The sequence below is a fragment of the Carcharhinus amblyrhynchos genome, chromosome 25 (assembly GCF_965287045.1).
Source record: "Carcharhinus amblyrhynchos chromosome 25, sCarAmb.v2.hapA, whole genome shotgun sequence".
NCBI classification, from domain to species: Eukaryota; Metazoa; Chordata; class Chondrichthyes; order Carcharhiniformes; family Carcharhinidae; genus Carcharhinus; species Carcharhinus amblyrhynchos.
Window position 1 is genome coordinate 31110329 of NC_137348.1, and position 21646 is coordinate 31131974.

At 44.2% G+C, this 21646-nt stretch overlaps 1 protein-coding gene across 1 annotated transcript in view; it reads left to right on the forward strand.

Moving 5' to 3' along the window:
• The window catches only part of pappaa (pregnancy-associated plasma protein A, pappalysin 1a), a 329950-nt gene that overhangs the window by 237464 nt on the left and 70840 nt on the right, over positions 1–21646 (forward strand). Inside the window, exons 17-20 of the mRNA XM_080212189.1 lie at positions 786–957; positions 5110–5257; positions 11253–11362; positions 20355–20426. Of these exons, the coding sequence (XP_080068315.1) occupies positions 786–957; positions 5110–5257; positions 11253–11362; positions 20355–20426 (502 nt within the window). The remainder of the gene's footprint in view (positions 1–785; positions 958–5109; positions 5258–11252; positions 11363–20354; positions 20427–21646) is intronic.

A 21646-nucleotide genomic window follows, 5' to 3' on the forward strand; every position in this document is an offset into this window, starting at 1 on the left:
CAAAAGGAGACCAAAACTTTGATTTGATGAATTATTGTCACACGTATTAGCATATAATGAAAAGTATTGTTTCTTTCACGCGATATAGACAAAGCATACCATACACAGAGAAGGAAATGAGAAAACATAGAATGTAGCGTTTCAGTCACAGCTAGGGTGTTGAGAAAGATCAACTTAATGTGAGGTAGGTCCATTCAAAAGCCTGATGGCAGCAGGGAAGAGGCTGTTTGAGTCGATTGGTACGTGACCTCAGACTTCTGTATCCTTTTCTCAATAGAAGGTGGTGGAAAAGAGTATGTCCGGGGTCCGTGGGGTCCCGAATTATGCTGGTTGCTTTGTTGAAGCAGCGGGAAGTGTAGGCAGAGTCAATGGCTGGGTGGTTGGTTTGCGTGATGGATTGGGCTGCATTCATGACCTTTTGTAGTTTCTTGTGTTCTTGGGCAGAGCAGGAGCCATACCAAGCTGTGACACAATCAGAAAGACACTAGGCCTCATCAAGACCCTATATAATTGCAGCAACACATCCCAGCTTCTGTACTCAAAACCTCTCGCGTTGAAGGCTAACATGTCATTTGCCTTTTTACCACCTGTTGTACCTGCATGCTTACCATCAGTGACTGGAGTGCACAAGAACACTCAGGTCCCGCTGCACATTCCCCTCTCCCAATTTACAGCCATTCAATAGTTCCTTTCTAAGTTTTAGAAAATATTCCTTCAAATAGAGATTTTTATATAGTTACCCCTTCAATATGATTGGTTTCTAATTTCAGTTTTTAATTTTAAAGGCGGAACTTCAAGACAAGGTGCACCGAGGATGGGAGTTGGCAGCAGGGAGTGTGTGTTCCTGTTATGTGTGAGGCAGTGCCAGCAAAATTTCACGGGTTTTACCAGTGTACAAATGGCTTCCAGTTCAACAGCGCTTGCTGGGTAAACTGCAGCGATGCCAACAATCAGACTGTGAGTAATGAGGATTACAAAAGCTTTATGTGTGGAAAGTTAAAAAATTAGCTTTCAAGTGGGAAAGCTGTAAATGAGAAACATTGCCGCCTGTTTGGAGCAGGGAACACTTTACTCGCTAATTTTGTCTCACAAAAATCTTTACAAGGATTTTTTTTCCCCCGTTTTACAAGGGTGTCTCTCGGCGCACTGACTCACTTCACTGTCTGAAACTTTATAATGTGCAATGCAAACGGTTTTCAGTACAGATGGACACCAGTTAATAGAGACGTGGTTAATGAGGGTTTTCCCATGTTGGGAATTTCCACCTTTCTTTAGGCTTCCCCGGTTTTCCAATTCTATTTTTTTCACAAGGGCAATAAAGATGGCCCAATCAATGGGGATGATCTTATTTCGAGTGGAGGAAAGTGACATCTTAGATAACACTAAGAGGGATTTTTTTTTTAACAATTTAGCACTTGCAGTGCTACCTCGGGAGCACTTATCAGGATTTCAGGCTGCCAAATTTCTCTGCGCGCTTCATTTTCACAAGAGTTTCACATTGAAAATGCTGAATCGCAAGATTAAAAAAAAAAGCGATTTGTTGCCTTTTTTGACATTGCATCTGGGTGCCTGGATCTCACATTTTCAGAGAATCACAGAATCCCTACATTTAAGCTAGTCCCGATTGCCCGCATTTGGCCCATATCCCTCTATACCCATCGTACCCATGTAACTGTCTAAATGCTTTTTAAAAGACAAAATTGTACCCACCTCTACTACTACCCCTGGCAGCTTGCTTCAGACACTCACCACCCTCTGTGTGAAAAAATTGCTCCTCTGAACCCTTTTGTATCTCTCCCCTCTCACCTTAAACCTTTGTCCTCTAGTTTTAGACTCCCCTACCTTTGGGAAAAGGTATTGACTATCTAGTTGATCTATGCCCCTCATTATTTTATAAACCTCTATAAGATCACTTGTCGACACCTATGCACCAGTTTCACAGGTGATAGTGTCCCATTTAAGGCACAGGTGAATTAGTTTTGTGCGATTCACAAGGACTCCTTTTCCAGGGTTCACAGAAATGAAGTGAGTTAGTAGCCTTCACCCCAACCAGAGCTTGCCTTAATGATGGGGACTCTGGCTAATCTGTAGGCCTCAATCCAGAGAGCTGTTTCGTTGATGCCTATCAGGTAGCAATACAGCTAGGAGCATTCAGGGGTTGACCTTATTTTTAAAAGATTCTCCTGCATCCTGTGGCACAGTGGTTAGCACTGCTGTCTCACAGTGCCAGGGACCCAGGTTCAATTCCGGCCTTGGGTCACTGTCTGTGTGGAATTTGCACACTTGCCACGTGTCTGCATGGGTTTTCTCCGGGTGCTCCGGTTTCCCCTCTCAGTCCATAGATGTGCGGGTTAGGTGGATTTGCCATGCTAAATTGCCCCTCCATGTCAGGGGGACAAGCAGGGATAAATATGTGGGGTTACAGGGTTAGGGCCTGGCTGGGTATGTTGCCAGTGCAGGCTCGATAGGCCAAAGGTGCTGTTTCCATGCTGTAAACCTCTATGACTCTAAGTTGATGGCAAAGAAGGCGATCAGGGTCTAATTTATGTCAGCCCAGGGCTGGAATCTTATCACCGTTCACTGTAGCTGGATGGGAAAATCCCACTGGGCTGCCAATTTCTTTGACCTGACTGCAGCAGGAGCTTATGGTAAATGGTTGCGCCCCGAGACTTTTATATTAAAAAGGGACCAATCACCCAAAAACAGTTTTGGACACCCAATGGTTTTCAAAAATGGAACTGGCAACACAGCCAGGCAGTAAAGCCACCCAGCCCATTTTGAAATAAAAAGAAAAAGTACTGAAAATACCCAGCAGGCATGGCAGAATCTGTGGAGCGAGAAGGAAACAAAAATCCTACGCTGGTTGTGATCTTTCGCCAGAACCCAGTTTGAAGCCGTTACAACATTCTTAATGCCAATCGAAGACAAAGTTAATCCATGTGTCTTACTAAGAGGAAAACCTTGAGAGATCTTTTTGTAACATTAGTTAGTATCGCAGTATTATACTACATAGTGTATGAGACTAAGCGTGGAAAGCTAGATGTTTGGGGGAATAATAATCTGCATCCATAGATTGAATTAATATGAAAAACAAACATTTGCACTCAGCTTTTAAAAGAGAAAAATGCCCTAAGGTGCTTTGGAGAAATAGAGCCACAATCAAGTTCAAAACTAACTTCAAGCCAAAATAGTAGTACCGGGGGGGACAAACCAAAACTTGGATGAACTTTTAAGCAGGGCCTTGAATGGGAAAGAGACGGGGGACATTCCAGACTTTAACTCCTATGTGGCTAAAATCAAAGCTCCAGTGGTGGGTGGAGGAAGTAGGGAATGCAGACGACACCAGAGTTGGATGGATTAGAGCTGGGGGCAGACTTGTCAGCCATTCCAGACAGTGGGAGGAACACAGAATCCATAGAATCCCTACAGTGCAAAAGGAGGCCCTTCAGCCCATTGAGCCTGCACTGACCACAATCCCACCCAGGCCCTTTTCCCATAACTCCAATTATTTACCCTGCTGCTCCCCCGACACTAAGAGGCAACTTATGGCCACTCAGCCTAACCCGCACATCTTTGGACTGTGGGAGGAAACCAGAGCACCTGGAGGAAACCCACGCAGACACGGGGAGAATGTGCAAGCTCCACACTGTCACCCAAGGCCGGAATTGAAGCCAGGTCCCTGGTGCTGTGAGGCAATGGTGCTAACCACCACACCAACCTGCCGCCCCCAAGGTCATGAGAGATTGGAACATAAGGATGAGAAATTTGCATTGTTGACCTGCATTGGTTCCTGGTCCTCCAATCACAGGGATAATGGGGAGCCAGTCTTGGCACTGGTTAGGGTATAGGAAGCACAGTTGTGGATGGGGTGGCCAACTGGGAGAGTATTGAAATAACCAACTTGCGAGGTGACACAAATATGGATGAGGACTTCAATAGCCAACAAGCTGAGGCAAGGGCAGAGACGAGCAGTTATGAACCCATAATAGGTGGTCACACTGAAGAAGAGAATCTGAGGGTGAGAAGTTCCACTCAGGGTCAGATAGGACGGCAAGGTTGCGAACACTTCAAACAGAGAAAAGGTGAACCAGTGATAACTAAAGTTTATGGATGGGGTCCAAGACAATGTGAATCTTCCCAATGTGACTTCTGAGCCACTACAGTTGAGCCCTAGAAGCCTGGTACAATTCAATTTTTTTTCTGTGCTTCTATTATTTGATTTCTCTTGCTTTGAGAGGTGGCACACTGGCACAATGGTTAGCACTGCTGCCTCACAGCGCCAAGGACATGGGTTCAATTCCAGCTAGGGTCACTGTCTGTGTGGTGTTTGCACATTCTCCCCGTGTCTACATGGGTTTCCCCTGGGTGCTACAGTTTTCTCCCACAGTGCTGGTTAGATGGAGTGGCCGTTCTAAATTGGACGCAAGCATCAGAGGGATTAGCAGGGTAAATATGTGGCATGACACAAATAGGGTCTGGGTGGGATTGTGGTCATTGCAGGTTCGACGGGCTGAATGGCCTCGCTCAGTCCTGTAGGGATTCTTTGATTCTATGTGTGTTGAGTTGAAGTTCAAGCAGTATTACCTCGGTAGCTCTACTGCCTTCTAATGAATCAACCATAAACCAAAACACAGACTTATTGGTATCAGTAATTTTAAATAGGTACAAGTGAGTGGTAACAAGGGTTATAAATCTCACCCCTCACCAACCCCCGACTTCCTAGTATGCACCATGAAGCCCTGTAAACCCTTAATGACAAAAGCATGGGTATCCTTAGTGCAGGTGCAATAAAATAGTGAAAGTCAACACTGTACCATGATGAAATTAGCTGGGGTCCACAACTATACAATTACTATCAACTCAGGTTGATTTGCCATGCTAAATTGCCCTGTCAGGGGAATACCTAGGGTGAATACATGGGGTTATAGGGACAGGGTCTGGGTCGGATTGTGGTCGGTGCAGACTCAAATGGGCCAAATGGCCTCCTTCTGCACTGTACGATTCTCTGCTCCTATTGGCGACTGCTGAACTAGGTCCCAGTTTAGAGGTCATCAGATGTGTGTCAGTGAATATACATCATTAAGGATTTCCCCATGTAATGTTTTCCAGGAACATATCAACAACGTGATTCGCTGCAGGAAGGACGGGACATGGAATGGCTCACTACAGATCTGCAGCTCAATGAAGGGGGATTGCCCGCAACCTCACCGTCTTAACAGTCAAATTAGACTCAGCTGCAAGGATGGCTACGGCATAGGTAACACAGTGATGCAATGGTGTTATGGAAATGTTCAAGCTCTGGAATTGAATAGAATTACATTGACTAACAAAGAAATGAGTCATTTGGCCCACCTAATCCTTGCCAATATTTATGCTCCACGCAACTTCATCTCACCCTAACAGCGCACCTTTCATCCTTTCCTCTCTGTTAAATGTTTATCCAGCTCCCCATTCAAAGAATTGCATTCCTTTACTAGAATATCATTTCTTGAGCTGTACCCACTGATGTGTTAGCATTCTAAGCTTTCTTGATGGCTTATTGGGCACTGTATTTTCAGTGTGGAATTGTTTTTTGCTGGACAGTTATTCCTTCTGCGAAATCGACATGCCCAGGCTCTCTGGCTGAGACATGGCAGTAGTTATAATGGCTTCACTCCAACCATGAAACTCTGATCACATTGAGACATAGAAACTAGAACAGAATGTTGAAGCTATCACGCTTTGTGATGTTTGATCCTGGCATTTAGGGAAGGGGTGATCTGCACTCGTAGAGCTTTTGGCTATTTGGATTACATCTACGGCATTGCCTGAAGATTCCAGAAACATTCACGGTTGCTAATCACTGGGGTGTGAGAATAGTGGGTGGGTGGGTGGGAGGAGGCTGATGGAGGTTTGAGGACTGCCAGGATGTCTCTTCACTAGTAATCTGAGTGCTCTCAAACCATTCCAACCCCCTTAAAAAAGGACTACCTCAACTCAATCTTTGGGGTCCAGACCCGATGTAACTCTCAATGTTCAATCAACACTCACTCCTAAGTGGACTAGGCAGGTGCACCTACTGACACCAAGTTTTCTTATGCCAATGATGCACTTGATTCACCCAAGACCTAGGTGTGGGACTTAATTGAGTCACTGATTTCTGACATACAACGTTCTGTCCATCAACTGGCCACAAAAGTGTGGGTAAAGCCCCTGTTCTTAACAAGGTGAACTCAGGAAGTGTAGCACATGATGTTCCCCAAGTTTACAAGGGCCAGCTACTGGACTTATCCTGAGAGTCCAAGAGAACAGGCATCTATTTTGAGGTCCACAGTTTAGTCTCAACTAAGAAAAGTAGTTACAACAGAGGCTGCTTAATCCCCAAGGACCAAAAGCCAACAAGATTCAACACCTTTCCGAGGAGCTGGAGTGGAATAGGATGGAGGGAAAGCAATAATATAATAATTGTATTGATACTGAAATTAGTCAATTTCTGAAATTTATTGCTAATTTATTATGCCAAATGACTTTTCTGAGACCACAATTTATGATTTTCCATCCTTAAAAATGCTGAGATGGATAGTGGCATAGCATATTGGCATCACCATGCACAATAGCGTAGACAGTAGTCTGACATTAGTTTGTTTTTGCAATTCCTCAAATGGCAGATCCCCCAATCTCAAGCAGAGATCAGTGGCAGGGGGTCAAGTACTTTCCACTGGGAAAAGAGGGGAGACAAAAGAAATTCAAGCCTCAAATCTGAGTCCCCACAGTGCAGAAGGAGGCCATTCAGCCCACTGAGCCTCCACCGACAACAATCCCACTCAGGCCCTATCCCCATAAGCCCACATATTTCCTCTGACCCTAAGGGGCAACTTAGCATGACCAATCCACCTAACCTGCACGTCTCTGGACTGCGGAATGAAACCGGAGCACCTGGAGGAAACCCATGCAGACATGGGAAGAACATACAAACTCTGCACAGACAGTGGCCCAAGTTGGGAATTGAGCCCGGCTCCCTGGTGCTGTGAGGCAGCAATGCTAACCACTGTGCCGCCTCACCTTGCGCTTACCTTGTCCACAACATTTCAGAAAGAACTAAAGATATTAATCAGCCTCAATCAGCCAGGGAGCCACGCAGAAAGAGTGGACTGAAGAGAATGCAAGGTTTGATCCCTGGTGTGAACTTAACCACAGCCTGGTATGAAGGAGAACACTGATCCATTATTCTTACTATTGGCATGCATTTGACATTGCTCAACCAGTGTTTCTCAGGCATTGCTACACCTAGCCAGAAGGATTTTCCCAATGGTTGGGGGGCCCAGGAGTCACAGCCTGAGGAAACGGGGTAGATGGTTTTGGACAAAGATGAGGAGAAATTTCTTCACCCAGAGAGTGGTCAGCCTATGGAATTCACTACCACGTGAAGTAGTTGAGATCAACACATTGAATGTTTTCAAGAGGCAGTTAGATATAGTACTTGAGGTGAAGGGAATCAAAGGATAAAGGGGGAAGGCGGGATCAGGCTATTGAGTTGGATGATCAGCCATAATGAATGGCGGAGCAATCTCGAAGGACTAAATAATCTCCTCCTGCTTATATTGTCTATGCAGCCCCGCGAAAAACATATGCTGAATTTTAACTCCCCATCGTTTCATATACTTTATTCGATTTCAAAAATAATCTCAAGGTTTTGCATAATTACAGAGTGCACGAGGTGGAAAGAAAAACTGTAAACAAAAAAATTACTTTCCAGATTACCCGTCCTGTGCCACACATTAAAGTCAAAGTATTCCTTTCCAAATAAACCTTTGACCCAGTCTAAGAAAATTAAAAATCTGTCAACCAGTAATTTTCTAATGATACGTTGTTTTAAAAAAAAATCAGAATACAGAGAGGTCAGGGCTGAGTTTGAAAGTTTCATATGCAACATGGATGGCCAGAAATACCAAGTTTGTCAAGTTGTATAAAAATTGTTTAAAAAAAAATCAAATTGAAACAAGGTCCGAGGAATTCCTGTCATTGTAAGCAGGGCTCAATGTCAGTGCCTGCCACTGCTGTTTGAAGTACTACTCAAGTGAAGAGGGAAACAAGGTGGCTGTGAACGCAATCTGGTTTATTGAAACATTATAATCATGTACCTCCATGACATACCTCCCACTAAGAAGAGCATACAAGCAGCACAGTGGTTAGCGTTGCTGCCTCACAGAGCCAGGGACCCGGGTTCGATTCCTGGTTTGAGTCATTGCCTATGCAAAAGCTGCACATTCTTCCCATGTCTGCGTGGGATTCGTCCGGGTGCTCCAGTTTCCTCCTACAGTCCGAAAGACGTGCTGGTTAGTTAGGTGCGTTGGCCGTGCTAAGTTCTCCCTCAGCGTACCCAAATAGACGCAGAAGTGTGGCGACTGGGGGATTTTTACTGTAACCACATTGCAGAATTAATATAAGCCTACTTGTATCAGTAGTAGATAATTTTATAAATAAAAAGTTTGAGTGTAAATTCAGTATGCTGACCTTTGAGTAGTCCATAACGTGACCTTCCACATCCTGGTCTTGGAATAACCTTTCTAATTTGCAAATCAAAATCCCATTTAAGAGAAAAGTTTAGCTTTTAACATTTAAAATCGAATCGCCTCACATTCAGGATAATTGTGTCTTACTGCTGCAAATGCAGCCTTTGGCCTCTGTAAGCTCTCAGATGAGCGAATCTGTCTAATGATTGACTGCTCTCTGGCTTTGCATGCACTGTGGGTGCGAGATAATAAAAAAAAAGAGCCCTCAACAGACCTCTGGTTTGTTTAGGTAAAAAAGGCACTGTTCAACCTGTAAATTCTGAAATAAATGGCACCCTGCCCTGTTAAACACTCAACTCCAACGGAGCTGCCTTGATCATTCGACACTTAAAGTCAGTGGAGCACATACTCTCTGAAGGTTTAAAATTAATTAGTACAAAATACAGTGGTGAGTCTGAGGGGCAACCTCGTCGCTGCTGTTTATCCAGGCATGACTGGTGTCTGATCAGTTAAGGAGAGAGAGAGAGAGGCAGGCAGATTATTTTGCGAGTTAGGAATTATGGAGCTATCCATTGTGCTTAAATATCTTCGTCCCATCAATTATGGAACTGCTAGGATCCATGGAATGTTATACGTGTTGTCAGTACGTGAAGGAATTCCAATGCAACAGTTTGCTTTGCAGAAATTTATTGCAGATGTTGCTTTAAAGCAGAAAATAATGAATGAATGAATCCAAAATGAATGCATTTTTATAATCATTTTTATAACAAAATACACTCAGTGCACCAAAATACCTATCGTATTCAAGCATTGAGTGAGAAAGCGTCATCACCAGCACTTGAAGTTTTAAAGTTTATTTATGAGTGTCACAAGTAGGCTTGCAATGAAGTTACTGCGGAAATCTCCTAGCTGCCACACTCCAGCGTCTGTTCGGGTAAACGGAGGGAGAATTTAGCGTGGCCAATGCACCTAATCACAGCACATCGTTTGGACTGTGGGAGAAAATCGGAGCAAACCCCACGCAGACACAGGGAGAACATACAGACTCCACACAGACAGTGACCTAAGCCGGAGTGACCTAAGAATTGAACCCGGGTCCCTGGCACTGTGAGGCAGCCGCGCTAACCACTGTGCTGCCCCACTTAGAGAGAACATTTATTGGGAACGTGCAGCATTGCCTATGCTTCTCTGCAACGGCACAAGGGGTTTGTACTGATGAAGGTTGGCTGCACATGGGGGTCTTCAGGTGTTCAAATCTGTCAAGAATCTAACAAGAATTAAAATGTCCTTTTGTTTTCTTCTTCTGTTTCTTTAAATACTATATTTTTTGCATTAAGTCAATGACATTTTCCAAACAAGATTGTTCAGTGATTTAGCCCAACGAGAAGGAAAAGTAGAGTTAAACAGATATAATGACAAGCAAATTTCACTAATGCACACTCTACTTCAGTTAGCACAGCTGCTTTGTGTTGGCCACAGAGGTCCATCATAAACTGACCATGTTGCAGGCTTGGATTGCAAGATTAGAATGCAGAGCACAGATTTGCCATCTTATCCAAGATCCTGGAATTCCTACAGTGCAGAAGGAGGTCATTCGACCCATCAAGTCTGCACTGACCACAATCCCACCCAGGCCCTACTCTCATAACCCTTCATATTTACTCTGCTAATCCTCTGACACTAGGGTTAATTTAGCACAGCCTAACAACCTAACCCGCACATCTTTGGACTGTGGGAGGAAACCCATACAGACACAGGGAGAATGTGTGAACTCCACACAGACAGTGACCCCAAGCTGGGAATTGAACCCAGATCCCTGGTGCTGCGAGGCAGAGATGCTAACCAGTGTGCCACCTTACCCAATTAGAGCATCTCGTGGGAACTCTTAAACCAAAACAGAGAATGCCCATAATTAGTTAAAAACAAGAATTAAAAAGCAGGCGGGAAGGATATTCTTCTATATACGCGTTGACTCAATACATTGTCAAGGTAGCAAGCTCAACAGATTACTGAGTGGGAATATGCAAAGGCAATTAATTGGCAGGCACAGTTGAAACATGTGTGCTGAGGTTAATAACTGTTTCTCTGCTGATGCTAATTCAGTTGTCATATGTAATTGAACAAAGTCATTCCCAAAAGGCAGTTCTGCCAGGTAAGGTGCAGAGTTTTAAATAGGGGAACAATTTAATAGGAACCACCTGAGAACATGCCCCTATTGAGCGATTGTTAGCCTTAACCGTAAGGCTATAATCTACCAAGTCAACCATTATTTGTAGTCGCACAGCTTCGACTCCTATTCAGTATGACTGCCTTGTTATACCTTGATTGGAAATGTACCATCTGAAAAGTATTTCAGCGTTCCATCTGTTAGTCTTCCTGCTTAATAAAGTCTTTCAGTGCGCTGGTTCAAATAAGTTTTTTGGTGAACATTGCAGTGTGTGATGTTCACGAACGGGTACACTGTGTCGAGGAAAAGCCTCCAGCTAGAATTTTCACAAAGATGTGAGACTGCTAAAAATACACAAGTTAAGACTTTTTGTTAAAATAGCAGGCAGATGTTAAACCATTAGTATGCTAATATAGAAAAAGCACAACCTTGCATCACTTGACTGTACTCATATTCCAACAAATGTTGCTCCTAGCTTCCAGATTCGAATTGGAAAAGAAACAAACAGAATTACAGAAAAAAAACAGGAATTAGGATAGCACAGAAATAAGTGGATTCTCTCTAAACAAAAAACAATGTTTTGTTCCTTTCAGGTGCAGAATGTATTCCTTCCTGTCTGTCACATCAAAATGACACTGTAATTTTGCCTAGCAACATGACCTCAGATGATGTGAAGTACTGGATGCGTCCTCCAAAGGCAAAGGTTGGTTCAAAATAATGCTAATAAAACTACTTTTGGTGAAATGATTCTGCCTAATTTTCAAGCAGCACGATTTCTGGTCTGCAAGCCTGACACACTGGACAGTGTTCACACTGTAGTAGATTATGCTTTTATTGCACATTGAGCGTAAACTTTATCAATGTTATACCCCCTTGCCGTAAAAATTGAAAACAATTTGCAGCAATGAGGATCCAGTAAAGTAATTGTGCTGCTGACCTCCCAACGTATAACAAATGGTGAAAAGTGTCCTACAAACAGTAGCCACCGTGACAATGCCATGTTTTAAAACACTTGACAAGCACTGGGAAAAGGGCAGAAGATTATTTGGTCCAACAGTCTGGTACAGTTAAAAAACATGATGCCTTTCAATGGGCCTCAAGAGATAACGTGACAAACAGTACGCAGTGAGCTTTATCCGAGACAACAGGAAAAGCATTGTTGTGGTTCTGTGGTCTCGTGGGTAGAGCAGAACAAATCTTCACTCTGCATTTGTTTAAATCCCAATCTAACTTTGACGTACATGTTCAGGCTTCCATGAGAAGTAGGATCTCAGCAGGTTTGATTCAGGGTCAGAATGTTGTATGAGCGCTGCCCACATAGATCCAACAAATTTGGTAGTAGATGGTGTCTGGTTTTGGTCTATGCTGCTGTTTTCTTCAGATGTTCCCGGAAGGATAAATTCCTATCTGGAGTCACTCCCGGGTATGTTGGGTTGGGATCATACTTTAATCTCTGGCCAACAGTGTAAATATGCAATTCTTTTTTGGCAATGGCTTTGTGGACATGGGGAACACTGGGTCTGGTTTTGGAAGGATTCAGCATGGGACACCATGGGTGAAAGTTTATAGCTTCACTCGTCCCAAAACTGTAAAGTCCCATCCGAGGTCAACAGATCTTTCCATGGTCCACCTCTCGCCCACTTAGATTCCCGTGGCGGACAGGGCATTAAAATTTCGGCCCATGTGCTGCAGTAGTCCATCAACTTTGTTCATGGAGAGTCTGTTCCAGAGTGCACAAGGATGGAGTTTCATACTCTGTAGCAGAGTACTGTGCACCTGACACGCATGTGTGTACACATGCACACAAATGCACCACACACACTTAGCTTGTGGACACTCATTTGAAGGCAACAGTGTGCAGTATAACTGGAACCCTCCTCTTGCAAGTCCTCACAAACGTCACTCCGCCACATGTCCGCTGACTGATAAAAACACTGTACCTCACTTAACACTCCATGATGACCCGTTCAGCACACTTACTGCCCAACTCCCATCTTGGTGCCCCACATGGAGCAATCTTCCAGAACAAGACGCCCTTTGGATCAAGGAATGGGAAGTCACTAACAAGTTCCTTGTGACCAATCTCTTCTGTCAAATAGCAGGCTTTGAACTACCAAGGTGAAAGTGAAAGTTCAGGACAGGCCAAGACCTCCATGTGCAGCCAGCCTGCATCAGCACAAACCCCTTATGCACCTGCACAGAGACACTAATAATGCTGCATATTACCGACAAACATTCTCCCTCAGTGAGGCAGCACAGGGACTAAGTGAAGCAACCAGAGGGTTTTCGCAGTAACTTCATTAATGTTAGGGTACTTGTGATACTAATAAATAAACTTTAAACTTCAATTGTTCATCTTAACACAGCAAATGAGGAGACTATCACTTGACTTTGGAGGATCTATGTTCACTAAATATAGAAATGTTTGACTGGGTCATCTGGCAAATGGTATTGGCTACATTCGTCTACAGTGTTGTTCGCATTTGCTGCTGAAAAATCCACCAGCTTGATTTGGAGTTAAAAAAATACAGCCCATCCCAATTTGCAAACTTACATATTGGAAGAGATTGAAATACTGGGGCAAAGTGACAGGAATAAAGTTTATTTATTTTTCATTAGTGTCTCAAGTAGGCTTACATTGACACTGCAATGAAGTTACTGTGAAAATCTCCGAGTTGCCACATTCCTGTTTGGGTACACTGATGGAGAATTTAGCATGGCCAATTCAAGTAAACAGCATGCTTTTTGGACTGTGGGAGGAATCCAGAGCACCCAGAGGAAACCCACGCAGACACTGGGAAAATGTGCAGACTCTGCACACACACAGTGTCCCAAGCCGGGAATTGCCTCATTCATTATTGGAAAATCTGCTCACAAACAGAAAGAGTGAGGTTGATAGAATGGACGGGGCAGAAGTTGAAAATGACCTTTTGCCACCTGGTGATGTCAAACCATAGAAACCAAATCTTTGATCCGATAGTCACATTCTAGTTTCTGACATTGTGGGTTCACTTGGGCAACTGAGTTGCAGCAAGTCGTTTTCCATCGTTCAGATGGCACAGTGGTCAGCTCTGCTGCCTCCCAGCGCCAGGAACCCGGGTTCAATTCCCAGCTTGGGTCACTGTGTGTGCAGTTTACACGTTCTTCCTGTAACTGCAGGGGTTTCCTCCAGGTCCTCCGGTTTCTTCCCACAGTCCAAAAGGGGTGCAGGTTAGGTGTATTGGCCATGTTAAATTCTCCCTCGGTGTACACAAACAAGCACAGGAATGTGACAACTCGGGGATTTTCACAGTAACTTTATTGCAGTGTGACTACTTGTGATTAATAAACAAACTTTAAGAAAGCGATATTGTTGCTCCCTTGAACACTCTATGCAGGGTTATGGTACTCAGGCAGCATGCGATTTGAGGTATGATTTACGAGCCAAATCACTTGGCTTAGAAACCACGAGACGCGAGGGATTGCAGAGGCATTCCCTTTATTAGACATTTCTCTAACTGTGGAGAAGGCACAGGCAGAGTTTCCCTCTAATCCCATTATGCAAGGTGTCAGAAACCCCAAAATGAACAGACTATGTGTCAGCATAGTGATCATGTGACAGAACAAGAGTGACCCCTCACCAGCTCACTCACCACACTCTGAAAGTATCAGTCGAACTGTAAGAAAATCAGTGCGTATTGCTGCAGCCTTTTGGCTACACAATATAAATACACAGAAAATAAAATTGACCAAGCCCCAACATGGAAGCGAGACAATTTAAATTCAGATCACAAAATAAATCAGGAACAACAAAAAGCTACTTTCAGCATTGGCGTGCACAAAACCATTCAGTTGTTGGAAAACCCAGCTGCTATCCTTTTGGGAAGGAAACCCGCTGTCCTCACTTGGTCTTACCTGTGTGTGGCTCCAGACCTAGAGCAATGTGATTAACTCTTAGCTATCCTGGGAAATGATTAAGCAAGCCACAGAGTCATATTCAAGAAGTTGGCTTCTCAGCGTCATAGAATCCCTACACGGCAGAAGGTGGCCTTTCGGCCCATCAAGTCTGCACTGATTGCCTGACAGAGCACCTTATCCCAGGTCATACCCCCATAACCCCAAGTATTCACCCCACCAATCCCCCTAATCTATACATCGTCAGAAACTAAGGTCGAATTTAGCATGGCCAATCCACCTAACCTACATCTTTGGAGTGCGGGGGAAAACTGGAGCACTCAGAGGAAACCCATTGCAGACACAGGGCCGAATGTGCAGACTCCACACAGTCACCCAAGGCTGGATTCGAACACACGTCCCTGACGCTGTGAGGCAGCAATGCCAACCACTTGTGCTGCCGTAACACCCCGACAAGCGCAATTAGGACAATGTTTACAAGGGCAATTAAGAATTGATAATAAATACTGGCCACCCACATCCCATGTATGATTTTTTTCAAAATGTTAAGAGTAATGAATAGTTTTAGATTACACTGTTCTGCTTATGCCACGACCCTAGATTGAATAGTAACTCAGACTGCATACGAAAGCAATTGTTCAGAGCAACTCGTGTGAAAAGTAGCTTATCACAATTGAATCAGGATGATTTTAGTCAGGGTAGACTACCTGTATCTGTGTCACCAAATTATGCACACATTTTGGCTGCCTTTTCTTACTAACTAGTGCTGCAGTTCATTGCCCTTGTTGAACTGTGAAACACAAGCCAGTGGCTTTATAGAATGCAAGCACACAGCATTTGTTTGCTTGGACAGGGCAGTAATTCTACAATACAGATGTTAGTGAAAATCCCTTGCTTCTGTCATTATCCTGTAAATGCCCCATCTCAGGCACGCACTGCTGGCTCGAAGATAATAAACTTGATTGACAATGAACTCTCCTCCTGGTCCAGGGCTCCCCCTAAGGACTGTTTTGGGACCCGTTTCTCTCATTGACCTTAAGTACTTGAGCGATTTACATCCGTGTTTTGAAGGTGGTAGAGATTTTCTACCAGTCTCTAATTACACCACCCCTTGATGAAATGGCAATTCATTGGGGAAAAAAAAAGTTCCATTTTAGTATATTTAAATAAAAAATTAGTTTGTGCAAGTTCTGCTTGCTACCATGTTGGATGATTTCCAACTTTGTCATTTTGACACGCAAAGCCTTTAAAAATTTGATTAGAGAAGAGCCACAGTTGGGTTCAAATCAGAACAGTAAGTTCTCCAAAAGCAGAAGTGAGGAATTGCTGGGGATGTGGGGGAGAAAGTGGGATAGTGATAATGTCACTGGACTCGTAGCGTAGAGGCTGGGTTTATGCCCTCAGGGCGGCATAGTGGCACAATGGTTAGCACTGTTCCCTCATAATGCCAGGGACTGGGTTCGATTCCCAGCTTGGGTCACTGTCTGTGTGGAGTTTGCATGTTCTCCCCATATCTGCATGGTTTCCTCCAAGGCGCTCCGGTTTCCTCCCACAGATCAAATATGTGCAGGCTAGGTCAATTGGCCATGCTAAATTGCCCCTTAATGTCCTGGGACGCATAGGTTAGAGGGATTAGCAGGGCAAATATGTGGGGTTACAGGAATAGGGCCTGGGTGGGATTGTTGTCGGTGCAGACTCGATGGGCCGAATGCCCTCCTCCTGCACTGTAGGGATTCCATGAAGTGTTTAAAAGTCAGATTAAATTACGTGGATTGGCCATGTTAAATTGCCTCTTAGTGTCTGGGGGATTAGCTCGGTTATGTGCATGGTCTGAGTGCGACTGTGGTCAGTGCAAATCTGATGGGCCGAATGGCCTTCTTCTGCACTATAGGATTCTATGAATATGAAACAGTCTAGGACATATGATCAAATCCCCTCATGGAAAGTGGTGGAATTAAAATTCATTTATCAAATCTGGAATATAAAACTATCTCAGTGATGGTGACCATGAAACCATCATTGATTTTGATCAAAAACCCACTTGGATCACCAGTGCTGTTGAGGGAAGGAAATATGCCATCCTTAACTGGACTGGGCTACACGTGACTCCAGACCCACAGGTTACCAGCCCTCTGAAATGGCCAAGCACGCCATTCAGTTCAAGGGCAATTTAGTATGGGCAATAAATGTTGACCTTGCTACCAATACCCACATCCCATAAATCACAGAATCATGGGATCCCTACAGTGCAGGAGGAGGCCATTCAGCCCACCAAGTCTGCACTGACTCTCTGAAAGAGCATCCTACCCAGGCCCCAACTCCCACAGGAACACCATCATCTGCCAGCTTGTCTCCAAGCTAAACAGCATTCTGACTCGGAACTCTGTCATTCCTTCACCGCACAGGGTTTAAATCCTGGAAATCCCTGCCTAATAGCACTGTGGGTGCACCGGCACCAGATGGATCAAAGTGGTTCAAAAACTGCCTCACCATCAGGTTGTCAAGGGCAGTTAGGAATGGGAAATGAATACTGGCCTTGCCAGTGATGCTCACTGATGCTGAGGGAGAAGGTTTGGCTGAGAGGAGGAGAGTGGGATGGAAAGCAAGTGACCCAATGGTCACACCATCTGCATCTTACACTTCATACAAGACAACCAAGCGAAGGTGAAGCGGGATTTGCAAAGAATCATGGAATCCGACAGTGCGGATCCGACAACTTGATGGGCTGTTTGGCCCATCAAGTTGGCACCAACTACAATTCCACCCAGGCCCTATCCCCTTAACCCCATGCATTTACCTTAGATAGTCCCCCTTACACTCAGGGGCGATTTAGCATGGCCAATCCACCTAACCCGCACATCTTTGGACCATGGGAGGAAAATGGAACACCCGGAGGAAACCCATGCAGACACGGGAAGAATGGACAAACTCCACAGACAGACAGTCGCCCAAGCCGGGAATCCAAACCAGGGGCCCTGGCGCTGCGAGGCAGCAGTGCTAATCACTGTGCCACCTTGCTGCCCCCAGGGAGGGGCATGACACTCGGACATAATTGTATGTTCACTGTGATGGAGGATGCAGTGGCCTCAGTCACAGCTGTCCCCATCATCCATAATGTAGACCACTGTCACCTATCCACCATAGGACCGGTGGAGATGCCTGCTCTCCACTGGCTCACTGCTGTTGCCTCCTGTTAGGTGTGATCTTGTCTTGTAAGAGCAATGTCACTGAATGTGTTGAAATGCGTTTGGGTGATGTACCCATCACGTTTAAATAGCTGGAGGGATGTGGAAGAAGTGAGGAATGGGTGTGAGGCTGCGCATGCTTGCGAGGGCGAGGCAGAACATCTGGATGTTAAGCCTCCTATTTGCTGATGAGGGTGTGATACGTAGACCAGTGTGAAAGCTTGGTAGCGAAAGATGTATTTAGTGACTGTGACCAGAAGCGTGTGGTCACTGAACTGACTAATGTCCCCAAGCACCACTTTTGAGAATGGGAGGCCTCACTCTACCCTGCAGCGCTTCCACCAAAACTCTCCTGACAGTTTCAACACTGCTGTAGCCCGGGTGTGCCACCTCAATGAGAGAGCCAAGTTAGTTGTCATTGCCAGCCATGCACACTGCTGGGCCCCCAAGCTGAGCATGTGGCCAGTCAGCAGTGTGCTTTCACTCCATGCCCCAACCATGTCAGTCTGTAGGCAGCATAAAGGTTACACACTGGTTAGCTCAATGGTACTGGGCCCAAAAATAAACAGTGTGTGCCCTGTGTCTGACACAACTATTTGTCCAGCTATTTATAGAATCATAGAATCCTTACAATACAGAAGGAGACCATTCAGCCCATCGCGTCTACACTGACCACAATCCCACCCAGGCCCTATTCCCATAACACCACACATTTACACTGCTAATCTCCCGACACTAGGGTCAATTTAGCATGGCCAAATCAATCTAACCTGCATACCTTTGGACTGTGGGAAGAAATCGGTGCATGCGGAGGAAACCCACGCAGACACAGGAGGAACTGAAAATGCTACACAGACAGTGACCTGAGGCCAGAATTGGATGAGGGTCCCTGGTGCTGTGAGGCAGCAGTCCTAACCACTCTGCCACCGTGCCGCCCAAACTGATGATGGAATTTCCAAAGACAGAAATTACTCTTCATTTATAAAAATGAAAAGTGCATTACAAAATATGCTTATGCCGCATCTAATTAACCTCCGCTGTAAAATGCTGAATTTATCAGCAACAAGAACCCTGGTTGTCTTTCAGCTCTGGAAAGAGGTCTCTCCTTTGTTCTGCGTTTGGTCAATCAATGGCTTAAGGTTGATGGGACCTTCTGTGGACAGGAGCTGCAGTGTTTCTGTGCTCATGGAGGAAGCTGATACCATCTTGTCCAATTCACAGCATTAGTGAATGAATGAACCCCGTGGGTGTGAAGCAGCAGAGTCGTAAAAGAGGCAACATCTTGTACAAAGGCTTGTTTGGCAAATAAGTTCTGCTCGTGAAAGGAACGGAATGAAAACAGTCAAGCTTTTATTGCTGCAATAACATTGCGCACCAGTGATGTGATTGTACGTTGAGACAGCGTGTTTGGACCTTACCCTGTAAAGGGAATATGCAGGACAGTGTTCATGAAGCCAGTGTCTGCTTATTAACAATTGGACGAGGCCTCAGACGTGACTGCCTATTATACAAATCATCCTGTGAAATGCTCGAAACTGTTTTACGGCAGCAAATTTGAAAGCAAGAGCAGCGGTTAGCACTGCTGCCTCACAGTGGCAGGGAACCAGGTTCAATTCCAGTCTTGGGTCACTGTCTGTGTGGAGTTTGTACATTCTCCCTGTGCCGGTGTGGATTTCCTCTGGGTGCTCCAGTTTCCTCCCATAGTCCAAAAATGTGTCGATTGGGTGGATTGGCCATGCTAAATTGCTCCTTAGTGTCCCGGGGGTGTAGCTTAGATGAATTAGGCATGGGAAATATGTGGGTTACAGGGATAGGGCAGGGGGATAGGTCTGGGTAAAATACTCTGTCAGAGAGTCAGTGCAGATTTGATGGGCCAAATGGCCTCTGTAGGGATTCTATGATTTGTGTTAAATAAGCACTAATATTTCTAGAACGTCAGTGTATTTCTTAATATGATGCAAATTATTAATTTCAGATTTTCTCCACTGCTTGAATATCCCAAACTGATAAAAACCATAAAAACATGCATTATGTATTACAAAATAGGGATTCATAAGTATAATTACAAAATCACAGCAAATTAATAAAAGCACAGATTGTTCACGGAATAAAGGATTACTGACTTACCAATGTCTTGTAACCATTTCTTGCTGAACTTCCTGAGAAACCTTGAATTCAATCCAATGTGATCAATGTCAGATCGTCTGAAGTCTCTGGCTAGATTGTGGCTTTGTGATTACTCCCAAATAACCATTATTCAACATTTAATTCTAACATTCAACATATTGACCTGTTTGAGATACTGAATGATAGGACCGCACACATCAAGCTATTAAATGCACCTTCAACTATCAGTGGCCAGGACGTGGTCCTGTATCTCATGGGAAAGACATAAGTGAAAGACCTTTAACAAATCATCGCTTAAACCTTGTTTGGTTGGTGAGTCACCCACGACATTAAGAAATCCATGTGACCTTGTTTTCCCTCTGCAGACTGGTACAGTAAATCACAAAGCAACAAAAGTAGATACTCGGATGATCAAGAGACTCGCCACACAGATAGCAAACTTCTTTTCAGTGCAATTATGATAACTGTTGTTTTATTTTCTCTTCACAGAGTATTGTTTGTACAGCAGGACTTAACTGGTACCCACACCCCGAAATGATTCACTGCATTAAATCATGTGAGGTAAGCTTTCACTATACAACCGTAGGCTTTCATTGACAGAAATGCCAAATCTTTGCATATTATTTTCATTTGCTGGAAAAAAATAGATTTGCTTTGATTGCTTACAGTTAAGCAGTTGGAGCTATATCAATATTTTTGAACATCACTCCATAAGTCAGAGGCAACAAATGATGGAAGTCCCTCTCACATGCTCACTAGAAAGAACAGCCATCATAAGCATCAACTATGACTGTAAAAATACATTGAAAGAGCGGCACGGTGGTTAGCACTGCTGCCTCACAGTGCCAGGGACCTGGGTTCAATTGCAGTTTTGGGTCACTGTCTGTGTGGAGTTTCTCCCTGTGTCTGCGTGGGTTTCCTCCAGGTGCTCCAGCTTCCTCCCACAGTCCAAAGATGTGCAGGTTAGGTGGATTGATCATGCTAAGTTGCCCCTCAGTGTCCCAAGATGTGTAGATCAGGGGGATTAGTGGGGTAAATACGTGGGGTTATGGGGAAAGGGCCTAGGAAAGATGCTCCATCGACGAGCCAGTGCAGACTTGATGGGCCGAATGGACTTTTTCTGCACTGCAGGGATTCTATGATTCTACTTAAGTTTACTTGAAACCTTTAAGAATATTTTTGTCACTTATATTTGTTATGATTAAGTTATCGTGACACAGGATGCATTTGATAATTGTGTATTTTATCCTTGCAATCTGCTGTTAGATAAAAGTCTTAATATGCTGTGGCATAAAAGAAGTGGAGGGTTATGGAATGAATCATTTCAAAAATTATGCTGCAAAGTTGGGGAATGAGTAAAAGGTTATAAATCATTCTCTGTGCAGTTTTACTGATTTAGCTATCATATATATCCTGCATGTGGCCACATTGCTCTGTATTTTGTTAAAGTCAAAACAGTTTTAGCTTTTCTTAAATACCGAACACTCATTTTGAGAACAAGATAAGGTCACTCGATAAGATTTCCAAAACTACCAAAAATCATTTTATAATTGACATTCAAGAAAAATGTGGTGTTCCATGAAGCACAATTTCCTCTTTACCCACCAACTCAAATATTCACTGGCTCGAGCTGTCATACCTTGGCTATACTGTGGCCTATCAATGGGGCAGTAAATCACTAATGCTTCCTTGGAAAAGCTAATCAAACAATTAGCTCGAAGGTCAAAAGCGGTACGTACATGGGAACATCATCACCTCCAAATCATGTGCCTAAAGATGGT